Source organism: Musa acuminata, chromosome BXJ1-11 (assembly GCF_036884655.1).
Source record: "Musa acuminata AAA Group cultivar baxijiao chromosome BXJ1-11, Cavendish_Baxijiao_AAA, whole genome shotgun sequence".
NCBI lineage: Eukaryota > Viridiplantae > Streptophyta > Magnoliopsida > Zingiberales > Musaceae > Musa > Musa acuminata.
The window spans coordinates 31845847-31867480 of NC_088337.1; the positions used below are offsets into that span (position 1 = coordinate 31845847).

The 21634-nt window shown below is 37.0% G+C and overlaps 2 protein-coding genes across 3 annotated transcripts; one reads left to right on the forward strand and one right to left on the reverse strand.

Moving 5' to 3' along the window:
* The first annotated feature begins 964 nt into the window (after positions 1 to 964).
* Positions 965 to 2556, forward strand: LOC135597722 (uncharacterized). Its single transcript, XM_065091085.1, has 3 exons — positions 965 to 1332; positions 1428 to 1778; positions 1898 to 2556. The coding sequence occupies exons 1-3, from the start codon at positions 1042 to 1044 to the stop codon at positions 2387 to 2389; spliced, it is 1134 nt and encodes a 377-aa protein (XP_064947157.1). The 5' UTR covers positions 965 to 1041; the 3' UTR covers positions 2390 to 2556.
* LOC135597721 (peptidyl-prolyl cis-trans isomerase PASTICCINO1-like) lies at positions 2525 to 21243 on the reverse strand. 2 transcript variants are annotated; one of them, XM_065091084.1, is made up of 20 exons: positions 20900 to 21243; positions 19671 to 19755; positions 18432 to 18501; positions 17042 to 17139; positions 15354 to 15476; positions 14966 to 14998; positions 13472 to 13530; positions 11397 to 11478; positions 10866 to 11024; positions 10440 to 10497; positions 7974 to 8122; positions 6852 to 6949; positions 6706 to 6775; positions 5890 to 5949; positions 5380 to 5436; positions 4595 to 4663; positions 4411 to 4488; positions 3294 to 3395; positions 3130 to 3201; positions 2525 to 3051 (listed from the first exon to the last, which is right to left on the reverse strand). In XM_065091084.1, the coding sequence occupies exons 1-20, from the start codon at positions 20974 to 20976 to the stop codon at positions 2755 to 2757; spliced, it is 1896 nt and encodes a 631-aa protein (XP_064947156.1). In that variant the 5' UTR covers positions 20977 to 21243; the 3' UTR covers positions 2525 to 2754. The 2 variants fall into 2 exon arrangements, with proteins under 2 accessions (XP_064947156.1, XP_064947155.1); XM_065091083.1 differs by having other exon boundaries at positions 18402 to 18501; positions 20900 to 21124.
* Between the last annotated feature and the right edge of the window lie 391 nt (positions 21244 to 21634).

Below are 21634 nucleotides of genomic sequence, written 5' to 3' on the forward strand. Positions count from 1 at the left end.
GATCATCTTTCCTAAAAGAAGTTTAACTCAAATTACTGTACATGGTTCATCCATAAGGTCATGTCTCTCACCACCAAGATGATGCTCTACACCATCTCCTTCTCCTATCACTGACATAACTGGCATCAACAAAATAGAATGATACCTCATAAGATGAGTTACAAAGATTAAAGAGATTTTTTTATAGGAATGTCCAACTTTTGTTACCCCAACTTTGAAATTTTTTTAATCTAAGGATTCGACCTTGTGGAGTATGTGTTCCCCTTTTGCGCATAAGTAAGTGATACTCCCACTATAATAAGTCCTTTAACAAGTTTACGTAGGTTATTCCTCTACTCGTATTACACAAAGATGTTTTTATTAGTATGAAAGAAAAGATATCCGCACAAATCTCTACCCGGTATATTATAATTAATACTGAGTTATTTGGATGAAGATGGGGGCTAATTATATATTTTTCACCTTTAATTACCTTTTTATGGTCTCATTAGTTGTTTGCCGATCTTATTATCAAGAAGTGTATCCATGACCTCTTGATACATTATCAAGACGTAGATCTACTTATTACTAATAGATCGATAAAAGTATTATTCTCATAGACAACTCGTCTTTAGAGTCTACTAATATCCAATTCATCCTTATCTATATATATTAAAAATTATAAATTATTAATCGAATCAAATTAATTGATATTGAACCGATTAGGTTAGCTAAATTCAAATCAATTCCATACATATGCATGCATCTGCTAATATACTCACCTAACTAAGCATGGTCGGCTATGTATGTACTCACCCAACAACTACGGCAGCAGATTGTTTCTGGGTAAAGAAGCATCAAAATGGTGCAGATGTCTGAGGCTATCAGCAGCAACACGTACACAATCATTTGTTTAGATGGAGCGTTGAGGTTTGAGACGAGAGGGCAGAAGAGAGCGTGCGGCCACGACTCGAAGAGGCAATATTGCATTGCCTCGTTGCATTCTTATATCCTTGCCCGCACCATCGTGTGGAGAGAAAACGAGAGAGCAAAGGCACCTCCATGAGGAAGCTGTGCCCGAACCTGGACCGAGAAGATGGACTGGACACCGTCCTCGAAGTGCCCCTCCCGGAGGAGATGTTCCTTTCCGGCGACAGCTCCAAGAGCAGCAAGACGCTCTGCATCAACTTGAAGGCGTGGATGCGGCCGCACGCCGACCCGTCCGCGCCGTGGCCCGTTGGCCGGGAGGCCGAGCTCCAGCTCCTGCTTGGTATCCTCGGCGCCCCGCTCGTCCCGTTCCCCGTCCGGTCACATAAATCCACCCTCGTCCGCGGCATGAAGGAGGCCCCGATTGTGAGACCCCGATCTCGGTGCTTCTCGACATGGACAGATACAGTGCTCGTCTTGATGTTGTGTCTTACGCGGTTCTCCTTTTGCGTGGATGGCAGGAAGTCTCCATGGCTAAATATATCCTGCAGCAATACATCGCGGCGTCGGGAGGGGAGCGAGCGTTGAACGCGATAAACAGCATGTACGCCATGGGGAAGGTCCGGATGATGGCGTCGGAGTTCCCCAAGGGGAACGGGGGCGGAAAGAGGGTCAAGAAGTGTGGCGGCGCAGTGGAGACGGGCGGGTTCGTGCTATGGCAGAAGAAACCAGACCTGTGGTGCCTGGAGTTGATGGTGTCCGGGTGCAAGATCAGCGCCGGGAGCGACGGCAAGGTGGCGTGGAGGCAAACCCCATGGCACCAGTCTCACGCCTCCCGTGGCCTACCTCGACCTCTTCGCCGATCTCTTCAGGTTCGCCACCGCACGCTCTCTCTTCCTTATGTTCTTCTGTCCTTGGCTGCCATGGCTCAGCTAAGATTCACATAAAACCGGAAAAGTCTAACCAACACCTTCTTCATCGTCTGTCACAGGGTCTTGATCCGAGATGCGCGGCCAACTTGTTCGCCAACTCGGTGTGCCTCGGGGAGAAGACGATCGACAGGGAGGACTGCTTCGTGCTAAGGCTGGACGCGGAGGCGGCCACCTTGCGAGCCCGAAGCAGCAGCGGCGTGCAAATCATACGGCACAGCTTGTGGGGGTACTTCAGCCAGCGGACGGGCCTCCTCGTCCAGCTCGAGGACTCCCACCTCCTCCGGATCAAGTCCGCCCAGGAGAACGTGTACTGGGAGACCACCATGGAGTCGCTCATGGAGGACTACCGCCCCATCGACGGCGTCAACATCGCCCACACCGGGCGAACCACCGTGTCCTCGTTCCAGTTGGGCGAGGCTAGCGAGAGTCACACACGGACGCGGATGGAGGAGACATGGACCGTGGAGGAGGTGGACTTCAACATACGGGGGCTCTCCAGGGACTGCTTCTTGCCACCGGCGGACCTGAAGCTGGCGGGGCGACGGCCATGAAGTGTGCTCGCACACGCTTCAGGGACCAACCTGCCGTTGCTAGGATCAGACTGTCGTAGGTGGCCGTAGATGAACAATTCGATCACTGTCAGTACATACTGCACCAACGTAAACAGTTTTTAGTGTGCTAATTAATTTAAGATGCAAATGAATCATAATTCAGCCAATGTCAAAAGGTCAAACCGGAAGATGTCAAGACATTACACGTCGAGATAGCTAAAGAACATACAAACGACATTAATACTCTACACTCACGTATTGATGCAGCAAAAGTACGGTGGATTAATCAACATAAGCTATTAAACCACACTGCTTGCTGTGGGATCAGTGCTATGATAGATTACAACTTCGAAAGGAACATCTCTTCACAGTATCGAGCACCTATTAAGTCCAAGAGCCGCGATGATTCTTCTACCAGAAGGCCATAAGCGACCAAGAAATCCTATCCGTTCAGGTTCAGGTTCAGGTTCATGTTCACTGTCAGTCACACCCCCATCGAGATCGGTCTTACTGATATCCTTTTCTGAGCCTGAATTCTCAATTTCATTCTCTGCTTTATCTGGAATCTTGTCGTCTTTCACATCACCTCCAACTTCAGCAATTTCTCCGGGCTTCCTGTCAAAGAGCCCTTTAAATTGCCTCTTTGCCTTCTTATCTGCCTCCTGATTCAACCAAATGCACTAATCAGATGATCAATGTTTATATAAATATGAACACTTTATGTACCACCAGCCAAATACCTGTTCCTTTTGCTTCAGCTTTAGAAGGGCCGCAGTAGCATCAGGTTCTGAAGATTTATCAATGCTGATCATCTGGAAGGTTCATTACATGAGCAGATATTGGTTTTTGTTCTTAAGATATCAAATGAAGGGAAGACACAGAGCAGGAAGGGGCATGACTGCACCATTTCAAAATCTTTCTTCGCTTCATCAGAATCTCCAACTAACATGTAAGCCATGCCACGCCGATACAACGCTTTGACATGTACGGGACTAGCATCTAATACCTGCAATTGGAATCGACAAACAGCAGCTCAAATTCATCATAAATTATGCCATGCTAATGTGAACCTCAATCAAAACACATAGAAGTTGCACAAGAAGCAATATACAACAGATATTTGATGCACAACCTGATATTAGTGCTCCAACTAGGACAGACAGCGAAACAATCTATTGACTGAAAGCAATACACTGACTGACACAAGATCCAAGTATGATTTAAAATAAGCCCAGTTAACTTCCCTAGTTTCTCAATTGAGTTGTGCCTAAGCTACCCCCTTAAGAATTTGCCGTATAAGGTTGAAATTCATATAATCCAACTAAACATGTGACTAATCATACACCGGCATAAATGTTAGATTTCATTCAGAGGCTGCAACCAATACTCCAAATAGCAGATGCTAAGGAAATAAAACCTTTCTCCCACTATTCCACTTGTCAAACACTTTGAACGGATCTCGAGCTTGAACTGCTTGGGCTTGACTAAATTTTGCTGTCATCATTCCCATGGAAGTTGGCTTGTCTTTGGCCAGATTTGAAACTAGGATTGATTATGCTTAATTTAGTGAACAGTAAATCAAGTTTAATACATCTAGGCTGAAAATTAATATTCAGCATTTAGGTTAAATGGAAGTTATCAAGTAAATCAAACAGGCTCGTGTTTGGTTAGCATTGAAACTTAAATATTAAGTCAAGTTTCACTAATATTGATTTCTGGACTGGTTTCAACCGATTGTCACTCAAAAATTGAAACAACGCATTACATGAGTCCTTGAATCTACCACTCAGCATGAGGCAGTCAGTGTCTCAACTCTTCTTTACACCAGTTAAAGACTAGTCAGATTGTTAAAAATGATAAATATTTCATTCTTTAATCATAGCAAGTCTAAGATGATCATGAATTTCCTGTAAATTCTACAACAGAGACTCTGAATATCAAACTCCATTACTCTGAAAAATCCTGTGGGTATTTGTACGCATGAATTTTGTTGCCATAACTAAAAAAATATAATAATTTACCTTATTGCATGTCTCAATTGATTTTCTAAATTCACCCATTTTCTGGTAACAGGCTGCAACATTCAAATGCAATGAATTCTGCAAGCATCATCAAAAGGAGAACTATAAAATTATACCACAGATTTCCAAGACAGTAACATTTGGCTGATAGATATTGCCTGACTAGAGTACAGAATTGTCTCACTCTTGAATTCAAAAAGATTTTTCCTTCATCATCATCTTGTGGATTTACATGATTATATTCCCGAAGCACCTGAAAATAATAAAAAGAAATAAGTTTTCCCATGACATGATTAATAAAGACTAGGTCACTAGACCACATATAAACTAGAATAGATATGTTTTTCTTTTACCAGGAATTTTGTAGCACTACCAATATGCTATCAAGTGAACTATACATGAGTAAAACCCTCTTTTAATAAGATGATATCAATACTTCCAAGGATGAGATAGTTGACATGGAGCATATTTTTCATGTTATCAGTACAAAACACATACCATTACCAAATTTTCTTGATGAACAACAGGATCTCTAGAAGCAGCATTTTGTGATTTTAAAAAAATTAAAGAGAGAACAATAAACTAAAAGAAACATATCCATCAAAGATCACGGTATCATGTAAAGTGAAAATAAACAATCCAGAAAAAAGAAAAGCACAACTTTTGTTTGTTAGCTTGAGAATGCACAGAGCCAGAGTATGGATGATTTTCAGTAAACAAACCAAAAACACAGTAATACAAATGCATGTAAATAGAGTGATCAAAAGAGAACAGCCAGGAAAGAAGGTACAACATGACCTTTTGAGGACTACACTTTATATACAAATGAAGCAAGTCATTCAAAGTTCACCAATACCCAAGACATCATAGTTTATCAAAATATGCAGCAACACAATCAAATAAATTTCAATTATAAGATGGATAACTTTGAAGTACATTAAATACTAAACAATACCAAGGGGATCATACCTTCTCATACTTCGCTTTAGCAAGTTCATACTTTCCTTCTTTAAATAGCCTGTTTCCCTGGAAGCAAAAAAGAAAACAATCAGCAATCACCATTTTTTAGGTACAGTAGTAACCATCATTCTTGTGTAAAGATTGAGGAACTCTATACAGTCAAAAGCTGGCCTCTAATACTTCCTTTGTAAAAGGTAACAGAGCACCAATATAAAGATAACAAATGAAGAGCCTAAAAGTGGCATTTTTAGCCTGTTATTACAAAAGGTTAAAAGGGCCTGGCGTCTATTTGGCTGCCAGAATAAACATATTAATGAGATATAGAATACCAACTTAATTCAAGTGAAGCATGCATATAATATACTTCGAACATTTTAAAACCAATTAATGTTCTATAATTGCTAGAATGGAATACTTCTACAGTTGAATGGATTTGAATAAAAGGATCCATAAAATACTTGACAAAAGCATGTAAACTACAACTTCAAGGGAGGAAGATCGAATAGTCAAAATACATACTGTGTTTTTTATGTGCTCCGCATCATCCATAATCTCTTGAAAAGACAATCCAGTCCAATCCTGATGCCATATATGTATTAAAGGTCAGTGACGTGATTCAAAAAAATGAAAAAAAAAAAAAAACAGACTGAATGAGAGCTTTGTTGAGACCAATATCACTGATGAAACCAATTTCAGTGTTCTGTGCATGATCAGAAATCTTACTGAGCTTTGTTGAGACCAATATCACCGTCTCACCGATGAAACTAAGAGCTATCAAAACGTTTATTATCATTACTAATAATACTCTTAGGTCTTCCTCCACCTCTTTTTGCACCACTAGTTCAAACCAACCTATGGTTGACTATTAATAACGAGGTTTAAGAGTATATCCTAGTATGTTAAGACCTATTCCATATAATTGTGAATTTTAACAATAAATGAGATACATGCCAAGGCCTCCTCATACAGGTTTCCTGGAATTATGCTCACATAAAAACCCAAAGATTTTCTGATGTCAATGGCAGTATCTTCATGAAGTGTTCAAAATCTTGAGCGAGAGGCTGCAATACTCGAATAGTGTTGTATCAAAGACAAATGAGAAGAAAACCGTACACAAATGGATCATGAACTGAAATGCAATATTATTGGGAACTTAAACTTGAGATGTCATTCATGTAATCTATCAACATTATCATGAAAGATGTTATATATCCACCTTCATTGAAGGATAAAGCAGAGTGAGTTGCATGCCGAAGAAGTGATCTTTGTGAGTACTCTAGTGCATCTATAAAATCAGATAAAAGAATCAAAATTTTTGGAACTTTCAAGAGGTACCTTGGGCATTTCAAAGTCAAGCAACTCGATTTCCCACTGAACATGAGCTCCTTCAGGAACAGTGGCAGGTCTGGTCATGAAATGATCATATAAATTTCAGTAACTAAGTTTCTAAAAACATAGTGACTCAATTTAGAAAAGTTAACCTTGTAAATTTGTCATATGCATAATCTGGAGGACAGGTAACAAGGGATATCTCTCCAGGAAGCATTAGTCGAACACACATTTCAAGTCCCTCAGGCACCTGAAGCATGTTGGAAAATTTAGAAAAAGAAATATTAAATCAATATAGCAGTTTAATATCCAAATAAGGAGTTGGAAACAGCACCACTGTTGAAGCTTATCAAAAGCAAAGAGATCTCACATTGACACTATAACAAATTTTTACTTACATCATTACCAACGTATAAAGATTTAGCAAGTTATGATGGAATATGAAGTACCTTATTTAGCTAAGTGTAATCCACAGGTCACCTTTTTTATGGAATCTTGGGGGTGTGATTAAATAATGACCACACGGATACAAGCACATGAAGAAATATGTATGAAAGGCTTGAACTGAAGATCTTCCCTATGTACCTGCACTCACTAAGTAGGTGTTTGGTTTATCTGGACCTTTTCAAAAGACTTAACCATTTCCAATTAAGGTAAAACCAATTTCAGTGTTCTTTGCATGATCAGAAATCTTACTAGAGGAATTACCTACATTTAAGTGTGAGCATTTAATAGTTCAATAGTTTAACAGTTTATTCAGATAAAACACTTAAAGAGAAAAGGATACTACAGTCTAATTAATCTCCAATGTCCACATATAAAGATTTAGCAAGTTATGATGGAATCTGAAGTACCTTATTTAGCTAAGAGTAATCCACAGGTCACCTTTTTTATGGATCTTGGGGGTGTGATTAAATAATGACCACACAGATACAAGCACATGAAGAAATATGTATGAAAGGCTTGAACTGTAGATCTTCCCTATGTACCTGCACTCACTACGTAGGTGTTTGGTTTATCTGGACCTTTTCAAAAAACTTAACTATTTCCGATTAAGGTAAAACCAATTTCAGTGTTCTTTGCATGCTCAGAAATCTTACTAGAGGAATTACATACATTTAAATGTGAGCATTTAATAGTTCAATAGTTTAACAGTTTATTCAGATAAAACACTTAAGAGAAAAGGATGGTACAATCTAGTTAATCTACAATGTCCACGTCTTGAAGTGATGCCTCGCAAATTCATGCCAGAGGTTAAAAGGTAAAGTGCTTACAAGCCCTTCTCCAGATCTGAACTCCAAAGGCTGGCCATAGTTATCAACTCTAGTATCATAAAACACAGTCTTTTCTTCATTAAGAAGAATTCCCTTGTAGTGCACCCTCAACAAGCTGTCATGAAGAGGACAGTCCATTGGAAATTCACCTATTCATTTCCAAAGATTCATAAGTCATATATTACACAAGAATCTGAAACAAAGAGATCTATCAGTAATGGCATCTGAAGCTAAGATTTATACATGAATATTCTCAAATTAACCAAGGAATAAGAGTCGAAGCATAGTTTATGTCAAACGATAACTAATTCATATGTCATTACTCAGTAACAGATTACTCATTCAAAAATGACTGATAATAGCAGAATGACATCATAAGTACATAAGGTAACATATAAGAATAACTTGTCACCTATATAACTGGCAGCATTCATATAAATCACATGTATATTATGCTACAGTTTAATTGGAGCACATCAAACTTGTCATACACAGTATTGATGCACCAATACATGCCTCGGGTGTCGTCTCAAACACATATGATTCATGACAATCAACCTACGACCATCACCATATTGACGCACCAATGACATACGGTGTATCAATACACTAAGTCGTGGGATCAATTTCAGGATTTGGTCCGACAAACATATCATATTGATATACAGATATATAGGATCGAGGCCCCGATCCACCACTCGTGAAGGTCGGTTGTTCGTTTTGGTAATAGAATCAAGTATATCTACACATGTAATTACTTAATTCATTTAAATCTTAAAGTTTAAGTTGTATACAAAATAATCTAACAATTCAAATAATTTGTCTATAGATAATTCAATATTAACGGAAGGATGATCCGGATCAGACCGAAATTGCGAACCTTGCACAAGGCTACTTCTCAAAGCTCGTAAAAGATATGTGGTATTATTCTTACCTAATTTACATTACTTTTGCTAAAACTATACTAAATGTATATTTATTTCTAACTTAAAAACCCTATCATAACTTTTTTCTATTTTTCATTTATTTTCAGAGGGTTTTATGCCTATTTTAGACGTATCGGTCGGTATGTCGTACCGTACCGTACCGAGCAAAGCTCAGTACATCAGTACGGTACGAGATTAAGAACCTTGATTACAACTATCCAAAACCTAAATGTGATTGAACTCAGATCTAGGAAGTCACACCAATAACTAAACATGGTTACATAGCGTATGAATATTAATTCAAGTGTTGTAGATCCGACTACCTTTGCAGTTATGACAAGCAAGTTATAAAAGAAGTGATATGTTGAATATCTACAATTAATCATGAAACAAAAGGTGAAACAAATTTCAGCATAGCTTAGAAAATAAAACTCTCTTTTGATGGTTACACAACTAGCAAAGGCAAAGGAGAAGCAGCAACGAACTCTTTGGAAAAGACTAAGCTTTTAAACTCTAAACGCCATATTATTATTTGATGAACAGCAATATAATAATGAACTGAAAAAGTGTATATCCATTTTTATACGGATTTAGAAAAATTATTTTCATAATTATGAAATATTGCAATGTAGTTAAGCTACATTTACATTAGTAAAATAATAATTGGTACTACGTGTTAATGGAAGAGGCCAGGAATAAATTCACATCATCATCTATGAGAGGTTTATGCTGCTAGCATGTCATCCAGAAGAAAATATGACATTTCCAAACTTGCCACCAGACTTATTCCATTTTGACCATCAATTGTCCATGTTGTCCACCATTTGCAGAATCTATGCAAAAAAATCACCATGATTTTTGTTTGAGCTATAAGAGATTCGGCAATAACATCAATTAGAGTTGGTGCTGTATCCATTTAATATAATTTGCCGACATATACAGATCCCATCTAAAGATCATGGTTTTGTAAAGTTACAATGTAATCGATAGACAAATTCAATGTTACCTGGTTTGATGTGTCTTGAGCAATGATGTGAAAGGCAAACAAAGTGATTCATAAAAACAAAAACAAGCACTAATACTGACATGAACAAGTTTTCTCCATGCAACATATCATTGAACCAAGCATAGTATCAATAAGATCACTAAAATGATGAATTTGAGAAATAAGATCGACAACATAAAGAAGAGACTCCTCTAATTTCCATACATGGTCTAGATTAGCATCATTAATGTTGCAACATAAAACGTCTCAAAGTTCAGTAAAACAAGTTTCCATGATTGTGATCTATTATATACTATCAATATGCACATGTTTCCACCAGGTCCACTGGGTGTCCCACTAATAACCAGTGTACTGTGGTTATGTGCATGCATATACTTCAATAGCCAGATCAATAGAAGAATAACTCACTAGGAATTTATAGAATCATAGAATTTCTTACTGCCTGATATGTGAAAAGACAAAAATACAAAAAAAGATTATTTGAAAATCTGATATTTTGATAGAAATGTAATAATTATCTTGACAAGTTACAACCTCGTCCATCAACAATCCGGCGCTTTATAAGACGGCCATCACCAAGCATGTCCCTTACCTGTTAGCTGATGACCAAATATTAGACCCAAAAGAAAATTGGTAATAAGAAGACATAAAAGATCACTCATCAGAGATATTGTCAAAGCAGCAAAGATTAGTAAAAGACATGTAGGCTTACAATTTCACATGCCTAACAGTAAAAGAAAGTGAAGGAATAAAAAAATCAGTCTGTATGAGAAGTTTGGTAGTCATATAATTGGTGTCTTGACTCTTGTTTTGTATAACATACTGTATGCTATTTCGACAATCTAGCCTATCCAGGAAAATGAATTATTGTACAACCACTATAACATGACTGACCATAAAAACAATGCAACATTTTGGGGAAAAAAAGAGTGTTCTCAGTGTAAAAGGTACAAAATAAACCTGTATAAAATGGATTAGTTCAACTTCAAACTGGATTTCTTCATGATCCTCAATCATAGGCATGAGAGAAGATTTTGTCATGTAGGTTTTGCTCAAAAAAATTGCTGCCTTTTCTCCTCGTGCCATTGTCCCAATACCCATCTCAAGCCCTTTTGGTAACTACAAGCAAAAAAGTTCAACATAATGTTATCCAAATGAAAGGCAAATCAAGATGTTACACAACAAAGCACAACCTTAGCATCAACTCATTAATCAGAAAATTCATCCACTTATTTAAACCTAAAAGTTGAGAAGTGTAAAACAGTTAAAAAGGCAAGTTAATAGCAAACTATGCAAATTAGCTTAAGAAAAATTCTCCAAAATTATAATAACTGCAAATTCCAATGAGAATCACATTCAACATGGCCATGTCTAATATGATTCCAGCACCTGCCAATCAGCTGTATAAACGTTTCAAATCACAGTATCATAGTAACACTACAAAAATGAAGGTAACAGATATTCCAAAAACTAGAAAGAGATTTCACCAACCTCAGATCTACCAAAGGTAAAGGAATATGGGTCCTCTGAATGTGACAGAACCAATTTTCCATCGATTGTCTTAGCATTAATCCTGAAATTACCAGAGCAGGCATCAATTGATAATATGTGACAGGTGTGTGAAACTAGAGTATCTAGAGTCAGATAAGTCATAGCTGGAAAAAACAAACTAAAGCAAACAGAAAACTATTATACAAACACATTATACTTGAAAATGAATCTGCAGCAATAAATATAGACATTCACTAAAAATTTACCAAAAAGAAATGATAAGTTTTGTACTCGTACATGCAAGCATGTCATTCTACAGAATGAAGAGTATATGAAGATCATAAAATGATTTTTTCTATATAACTTATCATAAATAATGAACTACAATAATCAAAATATGCACAAAAAGTAGTTGCCAAGTTTGAGCAGCCCAACCATGACAAAAAGATTAAAATCTGGTTTTATTAGAACTCTATGATAACACCTAACATTACTGAAACTACATTACCATGCATCACATGACAAATACCAGAAATACAGTCTCCAGCCTACCTAAGATTGCTTCTTAAAGACGCCAATCCATTAATGCGACAATCAGTGATTTAAATAGCTGCTCGGGCGCTTGCCAAAGTGCTCGAACAAGGCGAGGCAAGGCCTGAGCATCTTGTGTGTGCACCAGGCGACACGCTTCAATGAGGTGCCGCCTAGGCGCTCGATTCTATTAGGCGAACCGGACCAGTTTAAGGCTGGTTCGGTTCATAGTTTCTTACCTCAAAACCATGCTTCATGCTCGCGCGACCCCGAGCAACCCTAGTGCTGCTTCTGCCTCCGCCGACAACGCTTCCTACCGCTGCCTTCGCCACAGACACAACAGACCGAGCCTTCCTCTATTATCGACGGATGAGTCCGACAACCCCCGTAGCTTCCTTCCACTGTCGAGGGAGAGGACTGCAGGTTCCTCCACCACCGACGGATGCCCTCTGGAGCTTCCGTTGCTACCGCCGCTGCTGCCCACAATTTCCGCCATTGCCGTTGTTGTTGTCCGTAGCTTTCGCCGCTGTCACTGCTACTGTCTGTAGCTTCCCTCGCTGTTGTTGTCCACAGCTTCCACTGTTGTCGCTGCTGTCATTTGCAGCGCTGCCGCAACTATCTTAAACTAATCCTTCACCGCTGCTGCTATCTCTCTCTGTTATTGTTAACATTTTTTTTCTCCCCCCTCTGACTTTAAGTAATATATTGTTAACAATATATTTTTAATTTAATATCATATTTTAAATATAAATAATTATATTTTTAATTATATTATATGCTTTTTATTTTTTTAATATTTTAGAGAATTTTTTTTTCTCCCCCTCTAACTTAAGTAATATACTATTAACAATATATTTTAATTTAATGTTATATTTTTATTTAAATAATTATTTTTAAAAATTATATTATATATTTTTATATTTTAATATTTCAAAGCATCTTGCTTCGCTCGAGCAAGCGCCTTAGGTGTTTTGGGACCTTGACGTAATTTGGCGCCTAACGCTTTTTAAATCACTGGCAACAATCATGAACTTCTTAAAATGCTGAAACCTCATGTGGTATAGCATGTAATATAATATTTACATACATACGACACTTAACCATGCGACATTACAACATTGGCCGATCAAACCGTGTTAAAAGATCCACTTCTTCCAAGTGGCATCTCAGCTAAACCAAAATTTAGCACCACATCAACAAAGAAGCTCCTTAACTTCCAGCTAAATGGCTCAGCTGTTTTCATGGCTGCTCAAATAAGTAATGCACTTCCCATCAATGACCTAAAGCAACCTTAATCAGTTCAAGCTTAGGGCCAATTCTAGATGTCAAATTACGTACATACAGGAGAAGATTTAGCTTTTTCAATTCAGTTGGATGTTCTATTTCAAATCATTCAATTGCCTTGTGTTCTTCTGATTAGACTGGAAACATAACAAAAAAAGGAAGGGATCAACGTATATTAAAAAAATCCAGCCTGTAAATGTAAACAAACACATTGTTGAATTAGTCATTGCACCAAGAAGAGGATATATGTATATATATACCGAGCTTCCACTTCATAAGGTTCTCTTGGACATTCCCATCCTTGTCCTTCACTAATTATCTGAAAATATAAGGAGATGAGATGTGAAGTGAGGCTAATACACAAACACATTGCTGTGGTGATTATAGGGCTTCAGCTATAAGGATAATGATTATTAACCCAAATAACAAAAAACTAACTATTTTCCTTATATTTACATTTGAAACATGATGAAAGAATTGACTTTATTTGCAAAAAAATTGTTAATCATCCAAAGGCAATTCATGATTGCAGAAAACAATTTAAATGTATATACATATGTATATGAAACATTAACATTACATATTAATGTTGTTAGCTTAAGATGCTAGAGATGGAATGATCTGGATTTTCATACCCAAACCTCATGAAGCATAGATAATGTTCTCAGAAGCTAGACTCACTTTAAAAGTATTGTATCTGTGAGAAGAAAGACTACCTCCAAGATAACTATGGACCCAGGAACATCAGAAATAAGCATTCCATGAATACATGTTCATCCTTTTTAATCATATATTTTATTTCACGTATGTTTCTCTGCATGCACTAAAACAAATATGATTTACCAATTTACACTTGATTTCTTCACTACACTGTCTGCAGTATCTTATAGGTTATTATCTGCAGCATGATCTTCAGATATATGACAAATTATTATAGAACTAATGCAATGTTGAGAAAATGGTAAAATCAATTCCTAAATTTAATGGGAAAGCAGCCCATGCAGATGGGCTACACAGCCAATTATTTCATATGAAAGCACAACACTGTTTTACAAATACTGAGAGTTAAACCCCTCTATCCCACTGTTCTTCTCTGCATATGGCGTTTAGTTATATCACATATTAATTTTAAATTAGCAAAGCCACAGAAAGTTTTTAGACTAACAAAACAGAACATGAATGGATTGTATTAATGTCTCCGTGCAATGAAAGAAGACTTTATATTTAACTACATATATCTACTTAATAAGTGAAAGGTCCATAAGACTGCTAGGTCAAAGACATACCCATGACTAGAAGTTGATCTTCTCAGTAACATGGTTCAAGGCTAGATACCCTGATTTCTTGTTATCTTACAATGAAAATTTCTTTCAGAATATCCTTGTATAAAGATTTTAAGAAAGAAGACACTAATAGTCCTATTAAGTGCAAATTTTGTCTTACAAGAATTTAAAAAAATCAAACAGAAGAAATGATGTCATCCATAAAAGAGTTGGTAACATTTCCAAACATGTCAGGTTCTCATGCAATTTCAGAAAGAAAAAAAAAAAAAAAAACAAGAGCAAAACAGTCTCAAAAAGCAGCCTAGTATCCGCAGTGAATCACAAAAAGCAAACACCTATTCTTGAGCATGCAGAACATATACTAATTTCTTCCAAGAAGATATCCAATGAGATATATCATCAAAATGACTACTTCTGCAAGTTCTGAAAACTTGGCATATTGAAAACAGTACTAAACATAAGTCTGTATACCTTCTTCACGACTCCCAAATCTTCACCGACAACCTGGTATAGAGAGCAAGATGACATTAGAAAGGGAAATATTTTCACTTAAACCAACATAGGTAAATTACTTCCTACTGGATGTCAATGAACTGCAAACAAAATTGTTGTGCTACTTCACAATAACACTTTGTATGTGGAACAGATAGGTTGAATTTTGTGCATAAAATTTTTTTTGGCATAAAAATATGTTTAGAATCAAAACAGAAGCAAAGAAATAATAACACATAATGATTTTGTGAGAATAAAAAAAGAAAGAGGCAATGCTAATCATGATTGTAGCACTGCAAGAAATGTTTCACAAAGATATCATAAAGTAAAGATGCTAATATATCCGACATGTAATTCATATTCTTACTTTAACTTTATGAAAATCCAGCATCTCAATTTCAAAGTGGAGTTCATCATTCTTTGGGAAGTCATCTGAAACTGTAACTGGACAGTCCTCCTCAGCATAGTGTATCTCAGGTTTCATTTTGAACTGCAAACAAAGGCCATTAAAGTAAAAAATAGAAAGACAACCATGATGAAGCAATAGTATAGGTAACTCTAAAAAGACAAAAGGTGTGCTTCCCTCTAAAAAGCATTGCCATCTAATGAAACATCACTTATGGTAATGTTAAAATGTGTTTGCAGATATACCAAGGATCCTTATGTAATGCAAAATTATTGTTGAAGTTCATTCACACCCAAAAATATGAAGTATCTTAGTATCCTATTTCAAAGTACATGTCCTAGATACATCAAATGTGGTTCCATAAAACAAAGTAAATCAATTGCAAATTGACAAATAGTCAAAGAATTATCATCACCAAATTTTTAAAAAAATCTACATAAAAATACAGAAATCTTCCAGATCCAAGTAATACACTATCTCTGGCAAGAAGTACATATCCGGGTCAGAACTTGACAGTAGGCATGCTCTCTAGAAAAAAAAAAAAAGAAACAAATTAAACATAAAAAACCAAAAGAAATAATCAATTAATAGGCTATATAAGCCTTATGTGAAACTCTTGTCACAAAAAGGAACGTTAAACATGAAACACACCAAGGTTTCATTTTCCAACAGAACTCTGAGTGAGAACCATATGCAGATCACTTGGACAACACCTTCAAAGTGGTAGGTAGGGATACCAAGCAGAAACACAGACAACAATGCAGAGCTCGTTGAAGAACTCCATATAGGATGTTTATAATAACTTGGACCATGACTAAGATCAAATATAGAAAGTGCAACTTAAGCAACATAGGGAGAAACTGAACTTTAAATTAGATAGACAACAAGAAAATTCAAAAGCAAAAGTTTTAAATCTTAATTGTATTATTAAACTAGAAATGTGACCATTACAAGTTTAATATCTATCATACTTGATAGATCTAAATATTAGGCATAGGAGACCATAATAAAAAAATGACAACAAAACAAGCTGGAAAGTATGTACAATTTCATTAAAAAAAATGTATAAAAAAATGTCAACATATGCAAAACATTAGCACCACTGAGGTTCAAATGAGAAAATTATTTAAGGCGGTTCATCTCCAATGAAGAACCAGGAAAGCACTTGTTAGGCAATGTGTTATAATTCTGATTTGTAGTGAATGAATCAAAATAGTTAGGCCCAAAAAAGACTATAGAAATAATACGGGATTTGATGGATCTTGATTTGACTAGTGATATTTCCCTTAACAGAGTCTAATATGACCAGCAAAATTCAAGCACAACAGTAGCAAGTATAATTGCTTTAGATAAGTGGTTAAACTTTAAAGACAATATAATACAAAAAACATCTTTTGGTAAATAACTGTACAAATGAACCTTTTGCCTAAATAACAGATGTCACAGTCATCTGCTTAAAATTTGAACTAGAAAACCAGCAAGATAAAATGTATTACCAAGAATTACCAAAATGAACAACAAAAAAAGGAAATTACCAGAACAATATGTGATAATAATTACTTTAGAAATATGACTTCACTAGGGATCGACAGAAAGAGCAAATAGCCTCAACTTGATAAAAAGTATCATAGACAGCTTAAAGGAGATACCACGGCTACTTCATCCTTTGTCATGGTAGGAATGCCTTCAAGAAACCCCAGTATCGTCTTGCTCTTCCCCAAAACATTTCTTATAGGATTTCCCTTGCCTATCATGTCAAACAATCAATCATAAATTATAAAAAAAATCTTTTGCTTAGGCACAATGAAGAATCTTTAAATGTAGTCAAATGTAATTAGCAACTTTTCATGGAAAGAGAAAAATATTCAGTAAAGTCACACCTATAAACAAGTGTCACATTTAGATTTACGAACAGCTGCTGGTGGCACATTGAAGTGCAGCGGACATTCACATTTTTCATATATTGTTTTCTTCTGGATGGGCCTATAAAAACTAGAATTTTTTATATATAGATGACACTCCTTTTGGATCAAACTATTTAATTCCTTTCATTTGAGCTTTTTGGATGAAACACATTTGTTAGATTAAATTGCCTTGAGTTACTGTCCAACAAAAATGGCTGAATCTCAAACCAAATATGTACACAAATAAAGGCCCGTAATGAGATAACCAGGTGGTTCATCACACGGTAGTTTGACACATAAACTAACCCACAGGATAAATATAATGCTAAAAATGCCAAAAGGCTTTCCAAGCAAGAACGAACAACAACCACGTCCAGATTCTAGCAAGGCATATCCTTAAAACTTCTTTATGCATGTGAAATAGCTTTGCTGTATTCATTTATGTAAATTGCTTCTAATAATATATTTAAAATTAACAATTGAAAACGAAGATCATCAACAACCAACTTTTCCATCAAGGACTCACACTTGAGTAACTAGTCCAAACCCAAAGATAATGACCAGAATAGTAGTTGATCTTTCTAGGCCCTCAACTTCCCTGGAAGATCTAGCATACCAATCTCATCTCACATGGGCTTCAACCGATGGGAGCTGACATGCAGCCAAGTACTCCTATGCTTGATTATTCACATGTAGATACAACTCAAAATGTATCATGCAAAAAGGTATCAGCACATGCTACGTCAACTCATGCTAGAGGTGCCAACATATGACAAGCCAATGTTTGGCATGCGACAATTGGCAGAGGGCAACCAGCATGGCAGCGAATTACACTATGCGAAGAAAAAAAAAGGCATGCGCTCCCATGCCACAAATCAGGAATCTTTAAGTGCAGCAACCAAAACAAGAAGTAAACACTCCTACATTCATGTAGGTGAACATGCAACTGAACAGCACCCCCAAGCGTAAGAGCTGCATATACTTATATATAATCCAAATAGTTCATTTGATAAGTAACAAAATCATAGAAACAGTGAAAAAGTGAAAATGTCAAGAGACTGGAAGTAATATAGATGATGAAGCATGAGACTTCTTAAAAAAACACCTGCAGGTAGATCCATAAATAAATATTCACCTCCATGTTCTAATCTTGTTGAATCGACAACAATACCATCTAGGGTCCGAGTGGTGCAATGGAATATAACCTGCAACGTAATTACAATTCTTTAAAGCCTAAGAAGAGTGTATTGCAATTGTCAAAAGTGGCATGTTGAACAATTGAAACAGCAATAAAGCTATAGATAATGTTACACTGATGCGGAATGTGGAACGGGTTCCAAGCAATGACAGAAAGAATAATCAAGATGGACGAGAGAGTTTAATGCATTATGCACAGAAAAACATAGTCTCCACTGGACATCTTATAGATATATACAAAATAAATTCAAGAAAACAGTAAAAATGTAAAATCTGATTCAACCTGCAAAGCTTCTTTTTGAAATATGTAATAGGTCCATGATTGTCCATAATAATGAATCAAATTCCGAGGTCGACTAGGAAAGCTATAATTCAGCAAGCACAGTCATAATGCACCAAAAAAATATATCAGCTGATGCATGCACTTCAGTTCAGATCTCAGGTAGATGGATATCATACTAGATAATATGATTTATTACCTTAAGCCGATGAAGAAAATTTCACAGTGAAAATAGTTTTGAAAGGTAAAACTGCACTTATCTTTTCTTAAGCTGCATGCTGGTTCAGTTGATACATCAGGCCAGATCCAGATCTTGGACAATGGTAGCTCGATGGTACAATTTATTCAAAATCTTTTCCTTACAGACTCGACAAATTCGCCTAACTTGGAAAGCCTAAGGGACCCAGAAGTTAAACAAAACCAGCACCATGATTAAGACCAACTGGTCAAATGAAACCTGTTAAAGCCTAGATATGTGATAATCTAGATCCAAGCAAATATGTGATTGTCAATTATAAGTTCTTCCTTGCTTTCGATTCATTGATAATCATTTAAATGTCAGATAATCCAATGAGTGGGTAAACCATATTACATTAGATCATACCTAAACTTAATATAAAGAGAAAATCTAGGTTCAATTTAACTGTAAGTCGATTTTCCATGAGATAAAGCATTTAAAGAATGGAAAACAAAAGAAATGTACAAGCAAAATTCATCCAATTCGGAGATCCCGTACTATTTAGCAACAACTATCCAATACAATAGAAGAACTCTTAAAATAAATGAGAACAACAGTATTTAAAGCTCACACCCAGAAAAATTAAGTATAAACCCACCTTTTATATAAAGATATGAAGTATAAACCTATAAAAAGCGGTGGACAAAGAATTATAGTACCTGATCTCCCTCGACAGGCTTCTCTTGGCCCTCTCCTGATCTGATAATTGCTTTCATCAAACTTCCAGGAGTAATTTTTTTTCTCCTAGTAAGCAGAAGGTACCAGATTGGTCAATTCAAGAGCTAAATAAACAGGCTCCAAACGACCAAATGATGCTACTTAACACGAGAGGCCTAATAATTTTAAATGAACATGTAATTATTATGTCTTAGAAAAATGAAATAACAAATGGAAAAGATTGTCCTTCGGTTGGATCACAGTTTTTGAGGAGATGATAGACTTGGTGGCACAAGAATAATATGATTAAGAGATAGGTGCGTTCACAATTTCGCAAATAACAAATGTATGACATATCACAAGCAGCATGAATTAAATGTTAAGATAAAAATCCAGCAAAACTTAGCATCAAAACTTTATCAAAAAATTTTCCTTTCTTTCCTACAGGCTAAATGTGTGAACTCACACACAAAACACTCTCTTGCATTCAGTCTAGCTGGAAAATCCCAACATGTGAAAAGGTATGACCTGAGCGGAAAAAAATCATTCCTGCACTAAAATTCAATCACCTGATTCACAATTTGATTCAACAGTCAGATTGAATTTAACACAATGCATAAAGAAGCATAAAGAGCATGCCATTCTATGAATCAGATGCTCAACACATTTGAGCTCAGTAAACAATCAAGAAAAGCCAGGTTTGCCAATATGTAAGAACCAAAATTCGTATCCGTAAATGTTACATATTGCCACTTTCCGGTTGGCAAATTCATTTACGATTGCAAATATAAACTCTAACAATGGAAAGATGCTAAACATCATCCTTCCAAAAGATCGACAAGAGGACAAACATACGCCAGAGAGCTCTAATTAACATACCAAATTTTTTTCAAATTTCTACAGTAAATAATCAGCAAAAAGTGTTGTCTTTTTTTCTGGTACTACTCAAGAAACACTTTGTACTTGCGAGAATCCAACGATTCACAACTGTGGAACTTGTCTGCTGCCAGAGATCAAGTTGGTTATGTTATCTTAGACCGATTCTCATTAATTCTAACTTCCACAAGAGCAAAACCATGAAGCACACAGGAAAAATTCTAGAGGGCTTCAAAGGTAATGCAAGGAAGAGAGGAAGAGATTTCCTAGTACGAAAAATTGCGAATTTGGAAATGAAGCCAGAAGAGCAAAAATAACAAATAAAACAAAGAGGAGCAAGAATTAGAGGGGCAACCTCTTCTCGGATTCATCGTCGGACTTTTTCTTCTTCGTGGGTGCGAAATTTTGATCTGGTAAATCGTTCTCGGCCATCTCCTCGCTTTCCTCCGTACGGATCTTTCTCCTCCTCGAATCGAACGCCCAAAAGAATCAAGATCGCAAGGGGCCTTCAAGAGCTAAGGGAGTTGCGGGGACGGCGGAGATCGCGACGCTTGCTTCCGCGTTCTTCAATCCTGTACCGAGGCTGGACCACATGCGGGCGGAGGCACCCTCCGGGTCCTGGTCCAGAGTCAAACCGAAGTCGGCCTGTACAGGTTGGGACCTCCGTCTACCCAAGGAACACGCACGAGCACGACACACAAGGCGAGCGGGTGGAGAGACAGTGGCAAACGAACCGAAGCGGCCCAGTTAAATATAGACCGGTTGGATCGCACGGTGAACCGACACCGAACCCCCACCGTGCCTCGCCGCCGGAGATCGCCGCTGCTGCTGCTGCGGGCGCCGAGAAGACGGTGCAGGCCGGCCACCGGTGGTTTCTTGTCCCTCTTACCTATAAACAACCCTAACCGTAAGAGAGATCGGGGAGCAAATGGGAGGAGAGGGTGAGAGATGTTTCCTTCTGGTGGCGATCTCGACGCGGTTCATCTGAACCGTGAATCAGAGAAGGATTAAAAATCGAACCGGCCCGTCGATTTGATGGTTTGGATGTCAATCGCTGTTATGCAAGGAAAACTATGTCAACTTTCATTGA

What these genes read in the sequence shown, in the direction of transcription:
- LOC135597722 (XM_065091085.1), top strand. Translation starts at nt 1,042, where the DNA reads ATGAGGAAGCTGTGCCCGAACCTGGACCGAGAAGATGGACTGGACACC. An exon ending in GCATGAAGGAGGCCCCGATT is followed by an intron (nt 1,333 to 1,427) that starts GTGAGACCCCGA and finishes CGTGGATGGCAG; the next exon opens with GAAGTCTCCATGGCTAAATA. An exon ending in CTCTTCGCCGATCTCTTCAG is followed by an intron (nt 1,779 to 1,897) that starts GTTCGCCACCGC and finishes CGTCTGTCACAG; the next exon opens with GGTCTTGATCCGAGATGCGC.
- LOC135597721 (XM_065091083.1), bottom strand. Translation starts at nt 20,976, where the DNA reads ATGGCCGAGAACGATTTACCAGATCAAAATTTCGCACCCACGAAGAAG. An exon ending in ATTTATGGATCTACCTGCAG is followed by an intron (nt 17,140 to 18,401) that starts GTGTTTTTTTAA and finishes TTGACATGATAG; the next exon opens with GCAAGGGAAATCCTATAAGA. An exon ending in GCATATGACAAATTTACAAG is followed by an intron (nt 6,776 to 6,851) that starts GTTAACTTTTCT and finishes TTTCATGACCAG; the next exon opens with ACCTGCCACTGTTCCTGAAG.